Source organism: Sceloporus undulatus, chromosome 7, assembly GCF_019175285.1.
Source record: "Sceloporus undulatus isolate JIND9_A2432 ecotype Alabama chromosome 7, SceUnd_v1.1, whole genome shotgun sequence".
NCBI lineage: Eukaryota > Metazoa > Chordata > Lepidosauria > Squamata > Phrynosomatidae > Sceloporus > Sceloporus undulatus.
Genome location: NC_056528.1, coordinates 21,973,546 through 21,991,355, shown reverse-complemented (window position 1 = coordinate 21,991,355; position 17,810 = coordinate 21,973,546). Strand labels below are relative to the sequence as shown.

The 17,810-nt window shown below is 44.2% G+C and overlaps 1 protein-coding gene across 8 annotated transcripts in view; it reads left to right on the top strand.

The window, feature by feature from the left end:
* Positions 1-17,810, top strand: part of RAPGEF1 (Rap guanine nucleotide exchange factor 1) — an 82,410-nt gene that overhangs the window by 61,808 nt on the left and 2,792 nt on the right. For all 8 annotated transcript variants that reach the window (XM_042478460.1, XM_042478459.1, XM_042478455.1 and 5 more), the window contains 12 exons: positions 2,396-2,484; positions 4,399-4,510; positions 6,305-6,380; positions 7,356-7,440; positions 10,196-10,288; positions 11,600-11,785; positions 12,890-12,974; positions 14,236-14,330; positions 15,396-15,474; positions 15,714-15,815; positions 16,286-16,383; positions 17,168-17,296. In XM_042478460.1, coding sequence (XP_042334394.1) covers positions 2,396-2,484; positions 4,399-4,510; positions 6,305-6,380; positions 7,356-7,440; positions 10,196-10,288; positions 11,600-11,785; positions 12,890-12,974; positions 14,236-14,330; positions 15,396-15,474; positions 15,714-15,815; positions 16,286-16,383; positions 17,168-17,296 — 1,229 coding nt within the window. The remainder of the gene's footprint in view (positions 1-2,395; positions 2,485-4,398; positions 4,511-6,304; positions 6,381-7,355; positions 7,441-10,195; positions 10,289-11,599; positions 11,786-12,889; positions 12,975-14,235; positions 14,331-15,395; positions 15,475-15,713; positions 15,816-16,285; positions 16,384-17,167; positions 17,297-17,810) is intronic.

The following is a 17,810-nucleotide window of genomic DNA, read 5'->3' as shown; positions in this document are numbered from 1 at the left end:
CTGTACTACCTCTTTACTCATTCTGTGCTGCATGTCCCCTGTTGTGTCCTCTGCTCCATTTTCATCAGGTTGAGCACCCTTTTCCTTTTGTGACAAGACTGAGGCAAAGAAGGTACTGAGTAATTCTGCCTTTTCTCTTTCCCCTGTTAGCATTCTGCCATCTTCTCCACATAGTGCCCCTACCATTTCCTCCTCCTTCTTTTTGCTGCAAACATATGCAAAAAAGTCCCTTTTATTGTTCTCAACCTCTCTAGCAAGCGTGAGTTCATTCTGTGCTTTAGCTTTTCTGACTTTACCCCCACACATGCTCGCTATTTGTTTGAATTCTTCTTTGGTGATTTCCCCCCTTTTCCATTTTTTATACATGTCCTGTTTAAAACTTAGCTCAGCTGAAAGTTCCTTAGTCTGAAAGCAGCTTTCCTAAAGTCTAGCAGCACAAGAAAGATTACTAACCATTTCTGGGCTGGGATGCAAACTCCTACTCCAGGAAAAAAAAAAAACTGTTGTTGCTAGTTTAAAATTAGAACCTCTTATTTACTGATGGCATTCCTGTTCTTTAGAGTACTTCCAACCTTTTTCTTGGAGAAGGCAGAAGATCTTGTCAGGAAATGTGAATGGGTTGCTTTATTTTACTCTTTTTCATAAATGAATATGATTATGGGCAAGGGCTTGCAGGATCTGGGCAAGGCAGTAGAGGATAGGGATTCTGGGAGATGTCTCGTCCACAGGGTCGCCATGAGTTGGAGTTGATTCGAGGACAGCTAACAACAACAAGGTCCAGATACTGTTAAGTTCCAGTGTTGTTTACTGATGGAAACCAACAAGACTTGTATGTGTTTCATTTGAAATTTGTTTCAGAGCAGGATCCATCATTTGCAAGCACTGGGTTGCTGGGTTCCATTGCTGGGTTCCATTTTTTTCAGTAGGACATTAATAGCTAATACATAGGTACTTGGCACTGGATGTACTTAAGCTGATGTGTTTTGTTGCATGAAGGAATGGAATTATACTGCTCTCAGTAATCACAGGGCAAGTAATTTATTTTCTGCTCATCAAATCTTCAGAAAAAACTGAGAGGGGGCATGATATAAGCAAAGTTTGGTATTATTGCTTCCTCCAAAAATTATCCTGGGGCCTGCCATGCGCTCTGAAATGTTTAGGTTGTCAAAAGTTAGGATGTCAAATCCATCTCAAACCTTTAGATGGATTTATTCCCTTTTCAGAGGTGGCTTGTATTTATGGCCTAATCCACATGGGTTAATTGGATGGGGTCTCAAGAGTTGGGGATGGAGCCTGTTGGACACAGATTGGGGGCAGAGGCTAGCTGAGCCTGTCCCATGCATTTTGTGAGGGAGGAGACATAATGCTGGGAAGGTGGAGTGAAATGCTCCAGACTGGTCAAAACAATGGTCTCTTGTTGTGGGGAGGGAACACACTGGAACTGGGCAGTGGCATAATTCATTTGGTGTTTTCTGGTTCTTTGCTGGGTAAGAAACATGCTTTTTTCCTGCAAACACAAAGACTCCTTTGCTGTGGAACATTTTTTAATCTGCTATAATTAGAGGTAGGGACATATTCCATGATACCTGCAGCGTATAGTTTTTGATGTCATAGAGAAAGTTTTAAGAAATTTGATTGTTGGTATTCTCACAAGTCTGTTCTGGGACTGGTCAATGGACTGCCATTCAATCCTGCAAAGTACAGATTTCATGCTAATAATAATGCCATTTAAAAGCTGGGGGAGTTTCTGCTTTTTGAAATCTAACTTGATTATAATTTATTGGACTACTGTTTATATCGATACAATTGGGAGAGGCGGGAAGATATAAATAAACATTATTATTATTATTATTATTATTATTATTATTATTATGTATAAGTCTAGAAATTTTGATCAAAAACTTGACCCAAAAAAACTGAGTCGACTTACCCACAGGTAAATGTACGTACTGTACTTTAAATCATAAAAATGAACCACTCCTGGTGAAAGACAAAAGTGTAATCTGTCCTGGAAGCGCTGACCTCCCTTCTACTTCCTTATCCATCCAGCCTTTAGGATGGGTAAGAACAGTTATACCTGCTGGATTTTTTTACTTTGGCATTGTTTTCCGTTGCTTCATCCTTTACATTCTTTGTTACATGTCTCTAAGTCTTATCCTCGACTTATCCATGGGTCATATCAAAATCCACAATTTTGGCCCCCAAACCTATTCTCGGCTTATACATGAGGTCGACTTATAGTCAGGTATATATGGTATTTTGTGTTTGTTTGCTTGCTTTAAATATGTTGGGGGAGGAGTTGTTCAGAAGCTGTTACTGCTGTTTGGCAACTGCTGAGTTGTATCCTGGCAAGCTGCCCCACCTTAGTGATGCACAGTGTGTTCCTCTCTTCCAGGAGTTGCCAGGAATCAAAGATGGCCCAGCAAAGGATTCTGCCTCTCAGAGCAGTGACCCCAGAAAGGAAAGCCAAGATGAGAGTGACAGGTGGGACTCCTCCTGGTTTATTCTGAGCTCTGTCTTAGCCTGAGGTAGAAGTTGGGATCCAGTGTCTACTCTGATAAGGTTTGAGGGTGGACTGTGCGGCCCAAACCCATACAGTGTTGTAGTAATTTGGAAGGCAAGTACTAGATTATAGTGAGGATGAGACAAGGTCACTAAAAGAAGGGAGAGAAACCCTGTGGAACAGTTTGGCGGCTATTTTGGTGCTGAGTTTTAAAGAAGTAGGTTAGACCAAATAAAGTTCTCTTGGGCGTTTCTGTCATCTGACCTACTGTTGTTATTATTATTATTAACCTTTATTTATGAAGCGCTGTAAATTTACACAGCGCTGTACATGCAATCTTTTTAGTTAGACGGTTCCCTGCCCTCAGGCTTACAATCTAAAAAGACATGACACAGAAGGAGAAGGGAGTGGTGACGGGAAAGGGTAAGAGGTCCAGCAGTTCCTCTCTACCTCTGAGGCCTGGACCAAGGCAGATGGACTGGAGGGAGGGCTTGGCTTCAAAATGGAAGGTTAATCATTATCCAGGGAAAATACATACTCACAAGTAGGATAATACATATACAGAACATAGCAATACAGGAAATGGATCGATAAACAGCCAACAACAGAACATCAGATAGTAAGCGACAATTATGCGATGCCTGGGAAGGCTTCTCTGAATAGGATGGTTTTCAACTCTGTTTTGAAGCTGGTTAAAGAAGTGATGGCTCTTGCTTGTGGAGGAAGAAGGTTCCAGGAGTGAGGGGCAGCAAGTGAAAAGGGGCGAATCCGGGATGAGGCAGAGGAAATCCTGGGCTGGGACAGGAACCCTTGACTACCAGAACGGAGGGCCCTGGTGGGAAGGTGAGGAGAAAGAAGGTCTGATAAGTAAGGAGGGGCCAGTCCATGGAGGGCTTTGAATGTCGACAGCAGGAGCTTATACTGAATGCGGAAAGGGAGAGGGAGCCAGTGAAGGAATGCCAACACAGGAGAGATGTGGTCAGAGCGATGTGTGGAAGTGATAATGTGTGCAGCTGAATGCTGGACAGAGATTAAAGGACGGAGGTGAGAAAGAGGAAGCCCAGCCAGGAGGACATTACAGTAATCAAGTCGTGAGATCACTAGGGCATGGACCAGGATCTTGGCAGTAGAGGCGGAGAGATATGGTCGGATTTTGGCAATATTGTACAAAAAGAATCTACAAGCCTTGGCTGTGGTCTGGATCTGAGGGATACATGACAGAGAAGAGTCAAAGATAAAGCCAAGACTGTGGGCTTGCTGGACTGGTTGAATGGAAATGTCCACAGAGACAGAAAACATACTGTTGTCAGTATGGACAAGCCATAGAACAAGATGCAGTGCTTTCTTCCTAGCGGGTGCATTGGCAATGCCCCAGAGCAGTAGATAACCAGTTAGAGTGGCTACAGTGCCCACACTTTGAACAAACTGTCATGGTGACTAGCGCACTGACAAGCACACTTCCTTTTTTGCCTTTGTCTAACCCAGGAGTAGGCAACCGTTTTGAGCCGGGGGCCAGGTTGCTGTCCCTCAGACAACTGGGGGGCCGAAGCCAAAAAATAAATAATTAAATAATTTTTGAAAAATTTAAATAAATAAATAAACCGGGACAAATGTAGGACAACATTTTCAAATGGTGGACACTTTTTTAAAAAAAGTGGAAGACATGCAAAAAAATTGCTGATTTTTAAAAAAATGTTAATATAAATGCATGTTTCTGAGACGTCTATAGAGAATTGCCCCCCTTGCCCCTGCGCTCGAGAGGCCAAAGGCCCCGGCGGCAATCTGTGGCAGGACCGGGCTGGGGCCGGTCCCAAGGTCTTGCCGGGCCGCATCCGGCCCGCGGGCCGCAGGTTGCCTACCCCTGGTCTAACCACTACCTCTTGTACTTCATCCAGGCAACAGAAGACACCAGACTCTTTGGAGTCCTCCCAGCTGGAAGAAGAAGTCGACGAGCTCTCTCTGACAGACCACAATGAAATCATGGCAAGGCTGACGCTGAAGCAGGAGGTAAGGGGGCACCTCCTTCCCTCCCTCTCCAGTCCCACCTTCTTCCTGTCAAGCTTCACATCCAACATCAGTGCCTGAGTCCCTGAGTATCACTGCTTGGGTACAAGTGAACTCCCTTTTCCTTTAAAGAAAACATTTCCAGGCCTTGGGCAGCAGTGTGTGGGCAAGGCTAGAGGAGGTCTCAGAAACCCCAGGGGCGGGGGGAGGGAAAGCTCTATATCCAAGGACTGGGGATTGAAGGAGGTTGTGTCAGCCTCATCACACTGCTTTAGCCACTGCTGGTGGTGTGAATTTTCTTTTCTTCTAAGCCCTCTTGGGGGCCTGTTTTCAGGCTGAAGAGTGAGGGAGAAAGTGAAATTTTGGAAACGTCATTTAGTATCCTGCACGCACTTTCAAGTCTCCCTCTCTCTCTCCTATAACTTGCTTTCTTTTCAAATGAAAGCCAAACTTCTGAGGGTACTTCAGTGGCCACTCACATTGTCACTTGTACAACTTGGCCATTTGGCAATACACACAGCAAGCTTTGCATTTCTCATTTAGGAAAAGGGTTTGTTAGCTCTCCCAGGCAACGGAGCCCTCCTCCTTCTGCTCCAGAGGAACCTTTGACCTTGATCAAACCCAGCAGAGCTTCCACCCCAAGGGACAACTGTGGTTGCTCACTTGTTATCTCCTATCCTCAGGGAATATGCAGGACATTGAAGCTTTCAGACTATCAAGAGGTCCTGTCTAGAAGCCAGTGACAACTTGTCAGTAGCTGACACTTGTGCTGCGAGAGAGAATGATGCGCTGGTCAGCCAAGATTCAGCAAAGCCATTACTCACAGCTTAAGGGGAATTCTAGGAACCTTGCCAGAGGGATGCCTCTGGTCATGTGTTCTTCTTGTAAACTTAATTTCTCTGAGGCCTGCATGCTGGTAGCCCCTTTGGTACAATGCTACACAGTCACTATTTTGACACCTGCATTTATACTGCTATAGACTGGGGTGGGGTAGATGCACACATGTTTGTGCTATTTCTTCTGCTTCCCTTTGGAATCCTCATGTATCACAATGGCCTCAGATACATGGTGTACCTCTGGCTTCCCACTGCTTCATTTTTCTGATTACCTTTCCGGACCAAAGCTCCTAGAGTACATCTGCTAGCATAGATGTTGTTTTCAAAAAAAAATTCCTAAATTTTCTGAGCTCTACTCCTTTTTTCACTTACATGTGCACATGGCAGTATCTTGTCATTTTTTTTCATATTTATCATTTATTAATTTTTTAATACCAACAATCTAATTCACAACAACATAGTCTACATTCATTTGAAGCATTCAAAAGACAAGGAGTGTAGTCAGACTCAGTCTCCACCTCAAGCTGAACTGTCCAGTCTGACACTACTTGAACCAAAGTCTCTTCCCATTCCATTGAGGCAGACGAGCCCAAGAAGACTCCCAAAAAGCTTCACCAGCTCTTGTTGTAGTAGATTTGGTAGTCAATTTTATGGCAAACTCTGCCAGATTCTGACAGGGCTGGAGGTCATCTACAGGGCAAAGCAAGCCTGAGCCATTCCCTAGAGCTACTGTTGCTTTTGGTTGTTGTTGTTGTTGTTGCATCCCACTCCTTCCCCCCAAAAAGTTGGGGATCAAAGCGGCTCACAATTTAAAAGGATACTTAAAAGAGGTTACATTCAGAGAGTGGATGATGAAGGAATGTTGTGTGATATTTGAGTCTGTTCATGCTCCAGGGATTTAGGGTGCTCCGAAAAGAAACTGCCAAGCACATAAAACCTCTCTTTCCAACTTCTATTGCAGGGTGATGATGGACCGGATGTACGTGGAGGATCGGGAGATATTCTCTTGGTCCATGCCACCGAGACTGACAGGAAAGGTACTTTGGGGATGTGGAGTGTTGTTTGTCACTAACATGGGTGACAGAACTCCTGACTGCTGACTGTTACATGTTGGAGATCAGGCGGTCAGGCAGGATTAAGGGATTTGTATGTGGGAACCAGGCAAAGGAAGATTCTGCTTAGCTTCACTCAAACAAGAGATAAGCTGGATAAGCTCCTCCTGACATTCACTGTTGCAGTTATGGGGGGAGAATGGGGGTAATTCTCGCATCGTTATTCTCAACCTGCACCATGTTACATGTTGGTTTTTTGCAAATTGTCCTTCATTTGAATCAGTTGCTTTGATTGATTATTAAGAACTTAAAATTTTACTCTGTTCTTTGCAAAATTCCTTTTAAAAAAGCAAAAAAGTGACATGATGCAAAAGAAAGAGCAGGAGGAAAATGTGCATGCTTTCATAGAGGTAGCTCACCAAGAAGTCATAAACACAGGAAGACAACAGGAAAACATTTTGGTCAATGAAGCCTTGCTGGAGTCAACTTAGAGTGAGCAATATGGTTTTGATCCAGATAAGTCTCCCCTTAATCTTCAGAAGTAATATTTCAAGGTAGGCTAAGCCAAGTGTGACATCGAAGACCAGTTTCCTTCCTTAGGACTTTCTCATGGCTCTAAAAAGTGCCAAAATGCCAACCAAAATCCAAAGTAAAGCAAAAAATGGCCAGACACAAACTTCCAGGAAAAATGATGATATATAGTGCCAGGCAAGGAGGGAACTGTGACCTATTTAAAAAGTTACTTGCTGTTCCTGGATGCTTCTGGGAAACAATTCATCCTTTTGGTGGAGGGAGGCAGAACCATGGTCAGGGCCTCCCAAAATAGCCTGTGCAGCCACATGCTACTCTTTGCTACCTCTGGTTTACGTGCTAACAAGTGAGTAGAATGTCTCCCAGCAGCTCACTTGGCTGATCTGATGGGTGTTTTCAATGTCTGCCTTTCTTCTTCCTCCTTCCTAGATTTGGTGCTGTATTGTGAAGCCTTCTTGACAACCTACCGAACTTTCATCACCCCAGAAGAACTCATCAAAAAGCTGCAATACAGATATCCTTTGGAATGTCTGTCAGCGCCCTCACTTGCAACTGTGCCCAGGAAGCTTAGGAAGAAGGGCTGGCCATCTTTTCCCTGCTTGACACCCAGCTGCTGAGTCACAGCTTTTTGGCTTCCAGGCAGGAATTCCTCAGATGCAGGCGAGGCAAATCTAACTAGAGCACAAAATGCAGTGAAACATCAGGAAGAGAGCAGCCAGTCCCACAGCCTTCCTGCCCTGACAGTTTTCAGCTCAGTTTGAGGGATGGCCCAAGAGTGTCTGTAGCAGACTCTAGTGCTGAGACAGGGATCCCCTGCCCCTGTCAGCCCCGCCACTTGCCCTTGTGCTCTCTAGAGAAGTTACTTCATCTCCTTTGGGAAAGATAAAGCCAATGGATGGTTCAGTCCTAGCTGCACGTTAGTCTGAGAAGTTGTGGGTCAGGTTATTCCCTTCCTGAATTACTCAAACAGCCCTTATTTTGGTGAAAGGCAAAGTTCTGAATTTGGTTTTGGCTCATAATTGTTCTTCAGGAAATTTTAGAGTTTGTCTGAGTTGAAGAGGAAGCTGTTGTGTATGCTCCCAGGACAACATGGGGCCAAAGCAATTCCTCTATTTAGTTCTCTTTAGTGTTTAATTGGCAATCATATCCTTGCTTGGGGCTGGGAAACAGTGACTTGCCTTTGGCTATTACAGTAAGCTTCATTTTGCTACATCCCTCCAGAAGTTATTAACATTAATTCTCAGTACACTCCAGATTCTGGGATGCAAGTGGGGACAAAACATTGCAGGGTGAGAGGCAAGGGAAGGAGAAAAGAACATTTTTGCCTCTTCTTGCCCCCTTTCTGTACTCCTCTCCTCTGCATCTCTGTGCCCTTCCTCCCTGTTCCCATACCTGCAAGCAACAGAGGAGGGCAGAAAGCAGCAGCTTCTCCCCTTGGAGCAAGGGAGAACAAAGTGTATCCCATGGGATTCATGCAGCCCTTGGGGCCCCCAAAATCCCTCAGAGCCCATAGACAGCCCCCCAAATGTTCAAAAACATTTGTTCAGGCTCATTTGGGGGCAATTTTTTGTCTGCAGGCTCTCCAATCTCCACAACCCCCCTAAAATGCAGTGGTTTGCTTCCCCTAACAATCCATAAAGCCCACTAAACCTCCAAGAAACACATAAAAAAGGAGAAATCGGCTTAAAATCAGACAAAATAGTTGCTGAAAGCAGGGTCATGTCACTTCAGTCATAACAAAACACTCTAGTGCAGCCCACCAGTAGTTGCAGGGAGAGGAAACAGCTCCCATCCCTGTGCAGTTGCCTACCCCGATGCCTCAGAGGCAGATGTTTTGCCACTGGGCCTTCTGTTGGGCTTGTAGAAGGGAGTGGGCGAGTGGGCTCTTTCCAGGGGGCAGACAGGAAAGATGCTAGGAGGGGAGGCAGATTCCAGCACATGCTTAGTCTCTGCCACCAGTTTCACTGCCCTGATCAGGTGGCCTTATGCATCCTATGGCTTTTTTTGCTCTCTTAGTTGACGTGTTCTGTCCCTGGAAGATGCTAGGACCCTCACATTGCCCAAGCCTGGTGGGCATCATCCGCAGTTTAAGGGGCAGTATCGATGCACACTGTCTGTGCGGTTTTAAAGGAGCAGCAGGGACTGTCTGGAAGAAGAGGATGGGCTCACCTTTACCATGTCCCTCCCCCTAGCTTTGAAGCCTCCATGATATCTGGATGGGGACAGCCTGCCTTTGGAAACAGATAATAAAGGAATTGCAGAAGTCCATCCCAGCTGCTGTTGCCCCAAGGCAGTGTATTTTCTAACCGCCCACATTCACCACATGGATAAATGCCTTGTGGTTTGTCATTCATGTGCTGGCATGCTCTGGTGCTGCACAGCCCTGCTGCCTCATCATTGCCACCTGCTGCCAAGACAGGGCTACCGCTGATGATGATTAATGGGGCACTGGGTCTCAACATTGCCCTCCTAGCTGGCAGCAGACAGATTTTGCTTCAGTTAGAGACTGTAAATCCCTTCTCCCATCTGCCCAGATAGCCATGCCAACAGCAACATTTTCTTCATCTCACTCAGAAGGCAGGAACTACTCAAAAAAGTGAGGTGGAATGACCCAGACTTCTTCTTTTTTTAATTATTACTTTTAATTATTATTAATTTTTTTACATTTTCTTATAGAATGGCTGCCCAGCTCACAAATTCTAAGTGTGGAGGGATCTTGAAATGTCCATGTTGTTAATTGTCAGAAATAGGGTGGGCTTGTTTTGGTATATCGCATGACAGTATGTGGTGTTAACAGGCAAACGTCTGTAGGATGGGGATTCAGAAAAAAGGTGTCCCAACAAAGAAAGCTCCCTGTTGATCTGCAGTGACAGGCAGATTTAACTGGGCTCAGATGGCCTTGAGGTAGTTAAGGGTAACTGGAAGGGTGGACTAGCCACTGTAAGGTTTGCTCAAACTCCACTTTTAAGAACAGCCCAATTTGGCCTGGGCTCCACCAAAGGCCACTGGTGGCCCTATGTATGCTGTCAGATGTTCATTGTAGGGGTTTCACCAAATGCAGAAAGTGGGTGTCAAGTAGAGAGAGAGAGACCTCACCTGCAGCCTGCATTTTGAGATGTCAGCCTGTCCTGCAGTTTCTTTGAATATTCTTCCATGTGTCTGTCCATCTGAGTTCAGAACTGAGAGATGATGCCTGGGGAACGTGTGCTTCTTTAGTTTAGTGTTTGAAACACAGCTACATAATGTGAATTCTTTAACTTGCCTTCAACATATGAGAAGTTTTGCCACTGTCCAGACACCTTCAAGAAGCGGGTCAGCAAGAATACTTTCTTTGTCCTGGTCAGAGTAGTGGATGAGCTTTGGTGAGTGAGCTTTCCTGCCTGGCTTGTCTTAGTTTAGTCAGGTGCTCTCTTGAAGATATCTGATTACAAAGCACTCATGGTTACACTGGATTAGCCTAGAAAGTGGGTCCCCCACCAAAAGAAACTGTGTCCTGTTCCTCTTGTGCATACAAATCATGGCCACATGGGGTAAGATTGCATAAGGAAGAGAGGCTTTCTCCCCTTGTAAAGGCAGTAGGAGGTATGATCTTTTCTTCATTTATTGATAAAAAGCTGTTCCCTGCTTTTCTGTTTTGAGAGAGACTGCATGGCAGCATATGAAAAAAAATTACGGAAATGAACAGTACAGCAATAAAACAGAAGGCAAGACCAAAACTTGAAAGCCATAAGAAGTCAAAATGGATGCCATTAATTAAAGGCTCAAGAAACAGTGTTGCCTTAATTTGGAACATAAAATGGCAATAAACAGTGGTGACAGAGAAACACCCTTAGGTGTTGTGTGTTATATTGTTGTGTGCCGTCAGGTTGCATCCAAATGACAGTGCCCCAAAGGCAAACCTATCATGGGGTTTGTTCAGAGGGAGTTGCCATTGCCTTCCTCTGAGGCTAAGAGACTGTGACTTGCACAATGTTATCCATTCAATTTCTATGGTCAGGAAGGGATTTGAACTGTGGTCTCCAGAATCCTAGTATAACACCCTACTACACACTGCTATTATATTAACAGTACATAAATATGATTTTAAAAGAAAAAAGCACACTTTGACTAGTCAGCTCTATCATAGTGACCAGAGCTCAGAAATATTAGGGTTTTTTTTAGAGTTCAGTGCCTAGATTCCTCTTGTCAGCATAGCCAGAAGAATGTGAGCTGACCATAAGAGTGTGTGTGCTGACTTTCTCCAGTTTGTTGGTAGAAACCAGCCAGTGAGCCACCTTTTGCTAAACAAAGATGTTATTCAAGTAAAAATGTGCATTTTAGGGAAAGTATGTACAAAAATGCTTCGGTTTCTAATTGGACACTAGATAGCAGCATAGTGAGGGAACATGTGCAAGAGCATGAGACAATATGAGGGGAGGATGGGCAGGTTTGTGTGAATTCACAGATGACCACTCAAAGAACTACAGTTACAGGTAAGCAACCTGTCCTTTTCAGTTTCTTCAGCAGTGCCTGCTGTGAGCTGGAGCATTTAACCAGCTTCCACTAACTGGGGAATCTTGGCTTGCTGTGAGATCTGAACCCACCATCCCTAGTTACTGACTGAAATACTCTGAGATTGAATTTCTGACTCATTGTTGTGGCTTCATCTGGATTTTTCCTGCTTTGTTTCTTAGTTTGGTAGAGTTGACCGAAGAGATCCTCAGGCTCCTCATGGACCTCGTGTTCCGTTTAGTTTGCAATGGAGAGCTCAGCCTTGCCCGAGTCTTGCGCAAAAACATCCTTGACAAGGTGGACCAGAAGAGGATTCTGCGATATACTAACTCCATCAAACCTCTTGCAGCCCGCTGGGTAGCAGCCAGGTAAGGGGAATGGAAGAGGGGAAAAAACCTAACCTTGAACCAAGGATTCCCAGTATATATGCACAGTTAGCCTTTGCAAACTGAATGACTCTTGCTGGGTGATTGAGACTTTCTAAGCATGACTGGAAATGGGGAGGGGGGGGTTGGCAAATACGCCATAGGCAGACTGAAATTCATGGCTGCAGTGCATTGCAGTTAATTGAAGCACACTGATTTATATTGAATCTAAATACTTGCATTATAACTTTATGTTTCTAGACCACTGAGCTCTAGAGAACATTTTGTTTCAAAGGAAAGCATTCAGCTGTATGAAGTGTAGTGATAAAATGTTAAAAGAAATTTGGGATGCAACCCTGTGCTCTGCCTTTAATCTAGAAACTCTTTTGATGTGATGTTGAAATCAGACTGTTCTTGCTCTGCTTATTTTCCCTCTGGAATCGTTAATGCTCCCCCCTTTGCCCTCTTTGAGAACCAAAGAGCAGTTTACAGTCTCCAATTGTAGTAATCAGTAGGGTAGATCTCCTCTGCAAGGCCCTCCATTGTGGGGCTGGGCAGCTGTTCATACTGATGGTCCACTGGGCCACCCAGGATCATGTGCTCTGAGGTTAGAATATGGTGCCAGGCCCTGCATTGGAAGTCTCTGAAGGAACCAGAGCAGTATGGGACTTATTTTGACATAATGTTAGTGTCCAGTGCCCCAGTCTATCCACACCAGACCTGGGGTTTGGACCATGTTTAAATATTTGAAGGGATGTCATATAGAGGAGGGAGCAAGCTTGTTTTCTGCTGCTCTGGAGAGTAGGACCTGGAACAATGCAAACTACAGGAAAAAAGATTCCACCTCAACATTAGGAGGAATTTCCTGACAGTAAGGGCTGTTCAACAGTGGAACACTCTCAGAGTGTAGTGGAGTCTCCTTCCTTAGAGGTCTTTAAACAGAGGCTGGATGGCCATCTGTCGGGGATGTTTTGATTGAGAGTTCCTGCATGGCAGGGGGTTGGGCTGGATGGCCCTTGGGGTCTCTTCCAACTCTAGGATTCTGTTACTATTTTTGTTTTGTCTGTTCCCACAGTAAAAGGCAACATCTTTCTTTCTGTTTTCCAGGCCAGGTACTCTCCATGATTTCCACAGCCATGAGATAGCTGAGCAGCTGACTCTCCTGGATGCAGAGTTGTTTTATAAGATTGAGGTATGCATGGCAAAGATGTGTCCCTTTTGACCGAACGTTTCAGGGCCAGAAATTCCTAAACTATATGCCACAGGAGAACAGTTTGTGTGCACGTGAGGAATAAGGATTTTTGTTCGTTTGTGTATTTATGTGTCTATCTATTTTTGTGTGAGGCTACCTAACAAATGCAGAGCAGAAATTATTTTCAAACTAGGGGTTTTGATAGCACCAATTTAATTAATTGATTCGTAAAAACATGTGTTCCCACAATGTTAATAGAAGTCTAAGAAATTTTCAAGCGAATGTGAGATGATATAAAATTTAATATACAAAAGTTGTTAGAATACATGGTAATATTTTTCTACATTAATTTCTAGTGTCAAAATAGCCACAGAAGTGAACAAGTATAGTTTTTTGTGGGGTTTTCGGGCTATGTGGCCATGTTCTAGCAGAATTTCTTCCTGATGTGCTAGAACATGGCCACATAGCCCGAAAAACCCACAAAAAACTATGGATGCCGGCCATGAAAGCCTTCAACTTCACATTGAACAAGTATACTTGCAGCATCACTATTTAAAATTGGTCTCTTCCCCAATTAATCAACAAAAGCTTTAACAACAATTTCAGACCACACTTCTATTTATAGTTGTTATGGTGCTAGGCCTCTTTGTACTTGTCTCAGCTGATCTCTAGATGACGAAGATGCAAACCACCTCTTAGGCAGTGCTCAGATCGTGGCAGAGTTTGGTAGAACCAGTCAGAGCTCTTGAGCTCTGCTGACACAGCCTTTGGGATTCATTTTAACTTCTGTGCCATGATGAGCTGACACATGATTGGGGTAGGGTCTCTTTGCATCTTCTGTTTTCTTCTTTACTTCAAATGAAGCTATAAAACAGCAGTTTAACTTCTGTGAAACCTACACTATATTGAAAAGGGGATGTGGTGGCTTAGTGGTTAAGATGCCAATTCTGACAATCGGAAGGCTGGCAGTTTGAGGCAAGACTGCTGCATGATGGGGCGAGCTCCTGTCACTAGTAACAAAGATGAGCATCGCCCTTTAGAGTCAGCTATGACTAGACATTGATATCAAGGGATTACCTTTACCTACACTATACTGAAGTCCAAATCTTTTGCCTACATATTAACTGTACAGCTATGACAACTAGATTTAAACTCTAGATTTAAACACAAGTGTGCAGGTGCATCTTCCTTACTGTATTTTAGTAGCCAAAGGAGCTGCCAACACCTACATGTCTCCTTATCTTGCCTTTTTCCCTTTCAGATCCCTGAAGTCTTACTGTGGGCAAAAGAGCAGAATGAAGAAAAAAGCCCCAATTTGACCCAGTTCACTGAGCACTTTAATAACATGTCCTACTGGTAAGAGAGACCATGCTGGATAGAGAAAGCCAACTGCATTTGTATTCATTTTTGTATTTCTGCCTGGCAGGATGCTGGGCTAAATGGCCCTTGTGGTTCCTTCCAACTCTTGAGATTCTATGTTTCTGTAATTTAAAGTATTTTTATTTGTCTCTTCTGCTGATAAGACACCTGAAGCAGTTTAACCTACAAGATGCTCCCAGTCCATAGTGTTGCAATCTAGGAGACTCTGCACAAAAATAGTGGCCTGTTACAGACAGCCAAAATAAAGCTGCTTCGAGTCACAGTGGAGGTATGGTGTTTCAATGATACATGCATCCTAAGAGTCCAGAAGCTGCACCAAAGCCACCTTCCAGTCCTTAGGGCTGGAGCGTGGCTTTGGTGCGACCTCTGGACTCTTAGGACTCATGCATCATTGAAAACTGTTTCACAGGCCCTGCAAAAGGTCCAGATTCAGTTTGCAGTGTCTCCTGGATATCTCCCACATGTCCCAAGAGCTGATACTGGTCAGTGTAAACATAACTGAGGTAAATGGTCTAAGAATCTGACTTGGCAGAAGCCAGCTTCTGTTGGCTGTTGCTGTGGGCAGGTAGTGAGCACAAAATGCATTCTTGCTACAAGACTGGATATGTTTTGCAAGATGGAGGAGTGCTGTACATTTTGGGGCAGCTTCTGCCTTCTAATGTCCCAGCTGAATAAAAGAATCCATTACAGTGAAGTTGCTGCAAATTATACACCACCTGGAGGATTTCAGTACAAAGAAAAATGATGAAAAACTATGGATAAATAAATAATGTTGGATACCCTCAGATAAAATCACAGTAATGTTTATATTCCCTGTACAATGAATTTGTAATCATGAGCCTTTCTCTTGGATATCAGTTTTTTAATCAAAGTCTACCCAGTCCAGTAGACCTCTACAAGGGAACAGCTGTTAATTTTAGTGAAGGTAACCAGAGCAGGCTTGTCCACAGTTGCAGCTTCTCACTCTAGACAGCCATCTTGGAAACCCTCTGGGACATTGGATCCTGACTTCTGTGCTTTGTTTTCCCTCCAACCTTACAGGGTCCGCTCCATCATTATGCAGCAGGAGAAAGCACAAGATCGAGAAAGGTTACTCCTCAAGTTTATCAAGATCATGAAGGTAAGTGCTGCGAACACTGGCAATTGCTAGGCGACACTGAAGGCAACTCTGAGCACTGGGGACTCTGAGGCTGGCTAGTCTGCTACAGCAGGGCCTTCTCTACCTCCCACATCTGTGGTCCCAGCAACTGAATGTAGGGTCCCTTCATCAGAAGTTCACCAACAGGGCCATTTTGGCCCAGGCGTTGCTTTCCTCCCTAGGATGCTATCAAGAAAACCCTCCTCTTCTTTTCTCTGCAGCACTTACGGAAGCTCAACAACTTCAACTCCTACTTGGCCATTCTCTCTGCACTGGACTCGGCGCCTATCCGTCGCCTTGAGTGGCAGAAGCAAACCTCAGAGGTGAGCTTTCTGAATTGGTCTGCTGTGAGACATTTTTACTGTGTCTTTCCAAATGTTCAACTCCAGTGCAAAGAACAAGCTGAAGCCACAGCTATCCCCAGAACAGTAAAGAAAGCCATTCTCAACTTACTCCCCCATATAAAATAGAATTGGAAGTGTTCCAACATCAAGTTGGAAGAAACCTCAAGGGCCGTCAAGTTCAACCCCATCCTGACATGCAGGAACACAATCAGAGCACCTCAACAGATGGCCATCCAGCTTCTGCTTAAAAATCTCCAAAGAAGGAGACTCCAGCACTCTCGCATTTTCTCTCTTCTGGAAACTGAGTGAAGGTGAAATTTTTAAGTGGCATGTTCTATGTTAGGTGGATTCTCATCCTCTTCTTAGACCTAGGAATCCCTGAGAACCGACTACATTTGGAGAGGATCCCAGACAACTCACACCATGTACTACTTCTTGTGTCCCTCCAGGGCCTCGCCGAGTACTGCACTCTGATTGACAGCTCTTCCTCCTTCCGGGCCTACCGAGCTGCTCTTGCTGAGGTGGATCCACCTTGTATACCTTACCTGTGAGTAACTTCCCACTTTCTGGGGTTTCACAAACAGCTTTACAGCCACAAAGCTGTAATCTTTCAGCCATCTAGTACAAGCCCTCTACTCGGTGTAGATCAGTGCCAAACTTACTGGAAGGCCTCTAGTTAAGAAAGCACATACACAGAGAGAGATAATTCATTGTCAAACTGCTCCTGCTATCAAGACGTTTCTTCTAGTATTCAACCCAAACATGTCCTCATGTAAGTTTTTAGAACTAGTCCTGCCATCTTAGGGGCAACAAAGAATGAGACTTGATTAACATCTGTAGTAGGGTTCAGAGGAAAATTCTGGTACTGTTGGTCAGATCACAGAATCATCAAATTAAGGGGCAGTGAGCATGTTGAATGGCTGGGAAGCATGGGTGACTGCTGTGTGAGGAGACAGAACACCCTGTGAGAGAAGATATTGAGAGTATTGTGGACGCCTACTGAATATCCCAGAATACAGAAGCATTCTAGGCTGCAACATTTTGTTGCAGATCTTACTGGTAGAATTTATATGTTCTGGCTGCTCTTTGTTGTTGAGCTCATTAATTAAATATAAGGCTCAGAACTGCATAAAGTATTCTAGATGAGGTCTGGTTAGTGTCAAATGAACCAGAGCTCCTTTTTCTTATGCAGCCTAAAATCACATTTGCCTTTTTTGCAGTTACATCACATGGCTCACTCACATCCAGCCTTGTGATCAACTGCCTTCCTACCTGGCTGTCATTTCAAGACATAACTAACAGGTTTTTTCTGTCTTTTTCTCTCTCTGCAGAGGTCTTATATTACAAGATCTGACCTTCGTGCACCTGGGGAATCCAGACTACATTGATGGCAAAGTCAACTTTTCCAAGCGCTGGCAACAGTTCAACATTCTGGACAGTATGAGGTGTTTCCAGCAAGTGTAAGTAGGTTCAGCTGTTCATTCCATACAACAAAGAATGAAAATCCAGAATTGGGAGAGACCACAAGGGCCAGCTAGTCCAACCCCTTGTATCATTTAGGAAGATACAACTACATTACTCCTGAGAGATGGCCCAAGAAACTGCTTGTGGATTTTAGGAGATGCTGTAGTTCAATGGCAGAGCACATGCTTTGCATGCAGAAGTGATAGGTTCACTCCTTGGGAAGGACTCCTACCTGAAATCTGGAAGGCTGCTTCCCTTGTCTATCTAAACCATGGTGGGTGAGATGTTCCAGTGGTCTGGTTCATTATGGGCAAGCTCCCTGTGCCCTTAGAATTTGGAATTATGCTGTATATAGTTACTGTCTTCGTAACCCGCCTTGTGAAAACGTAAAACCTGAAAGGTCATATTTGAAAATCTACTCAATCAATGAAACAAATGAGCAACATAAAGTAGCAAAATAGATTGGGCTTAGCATATGCCATATTTCTATTGGGGCAGCAAATGTGGAAT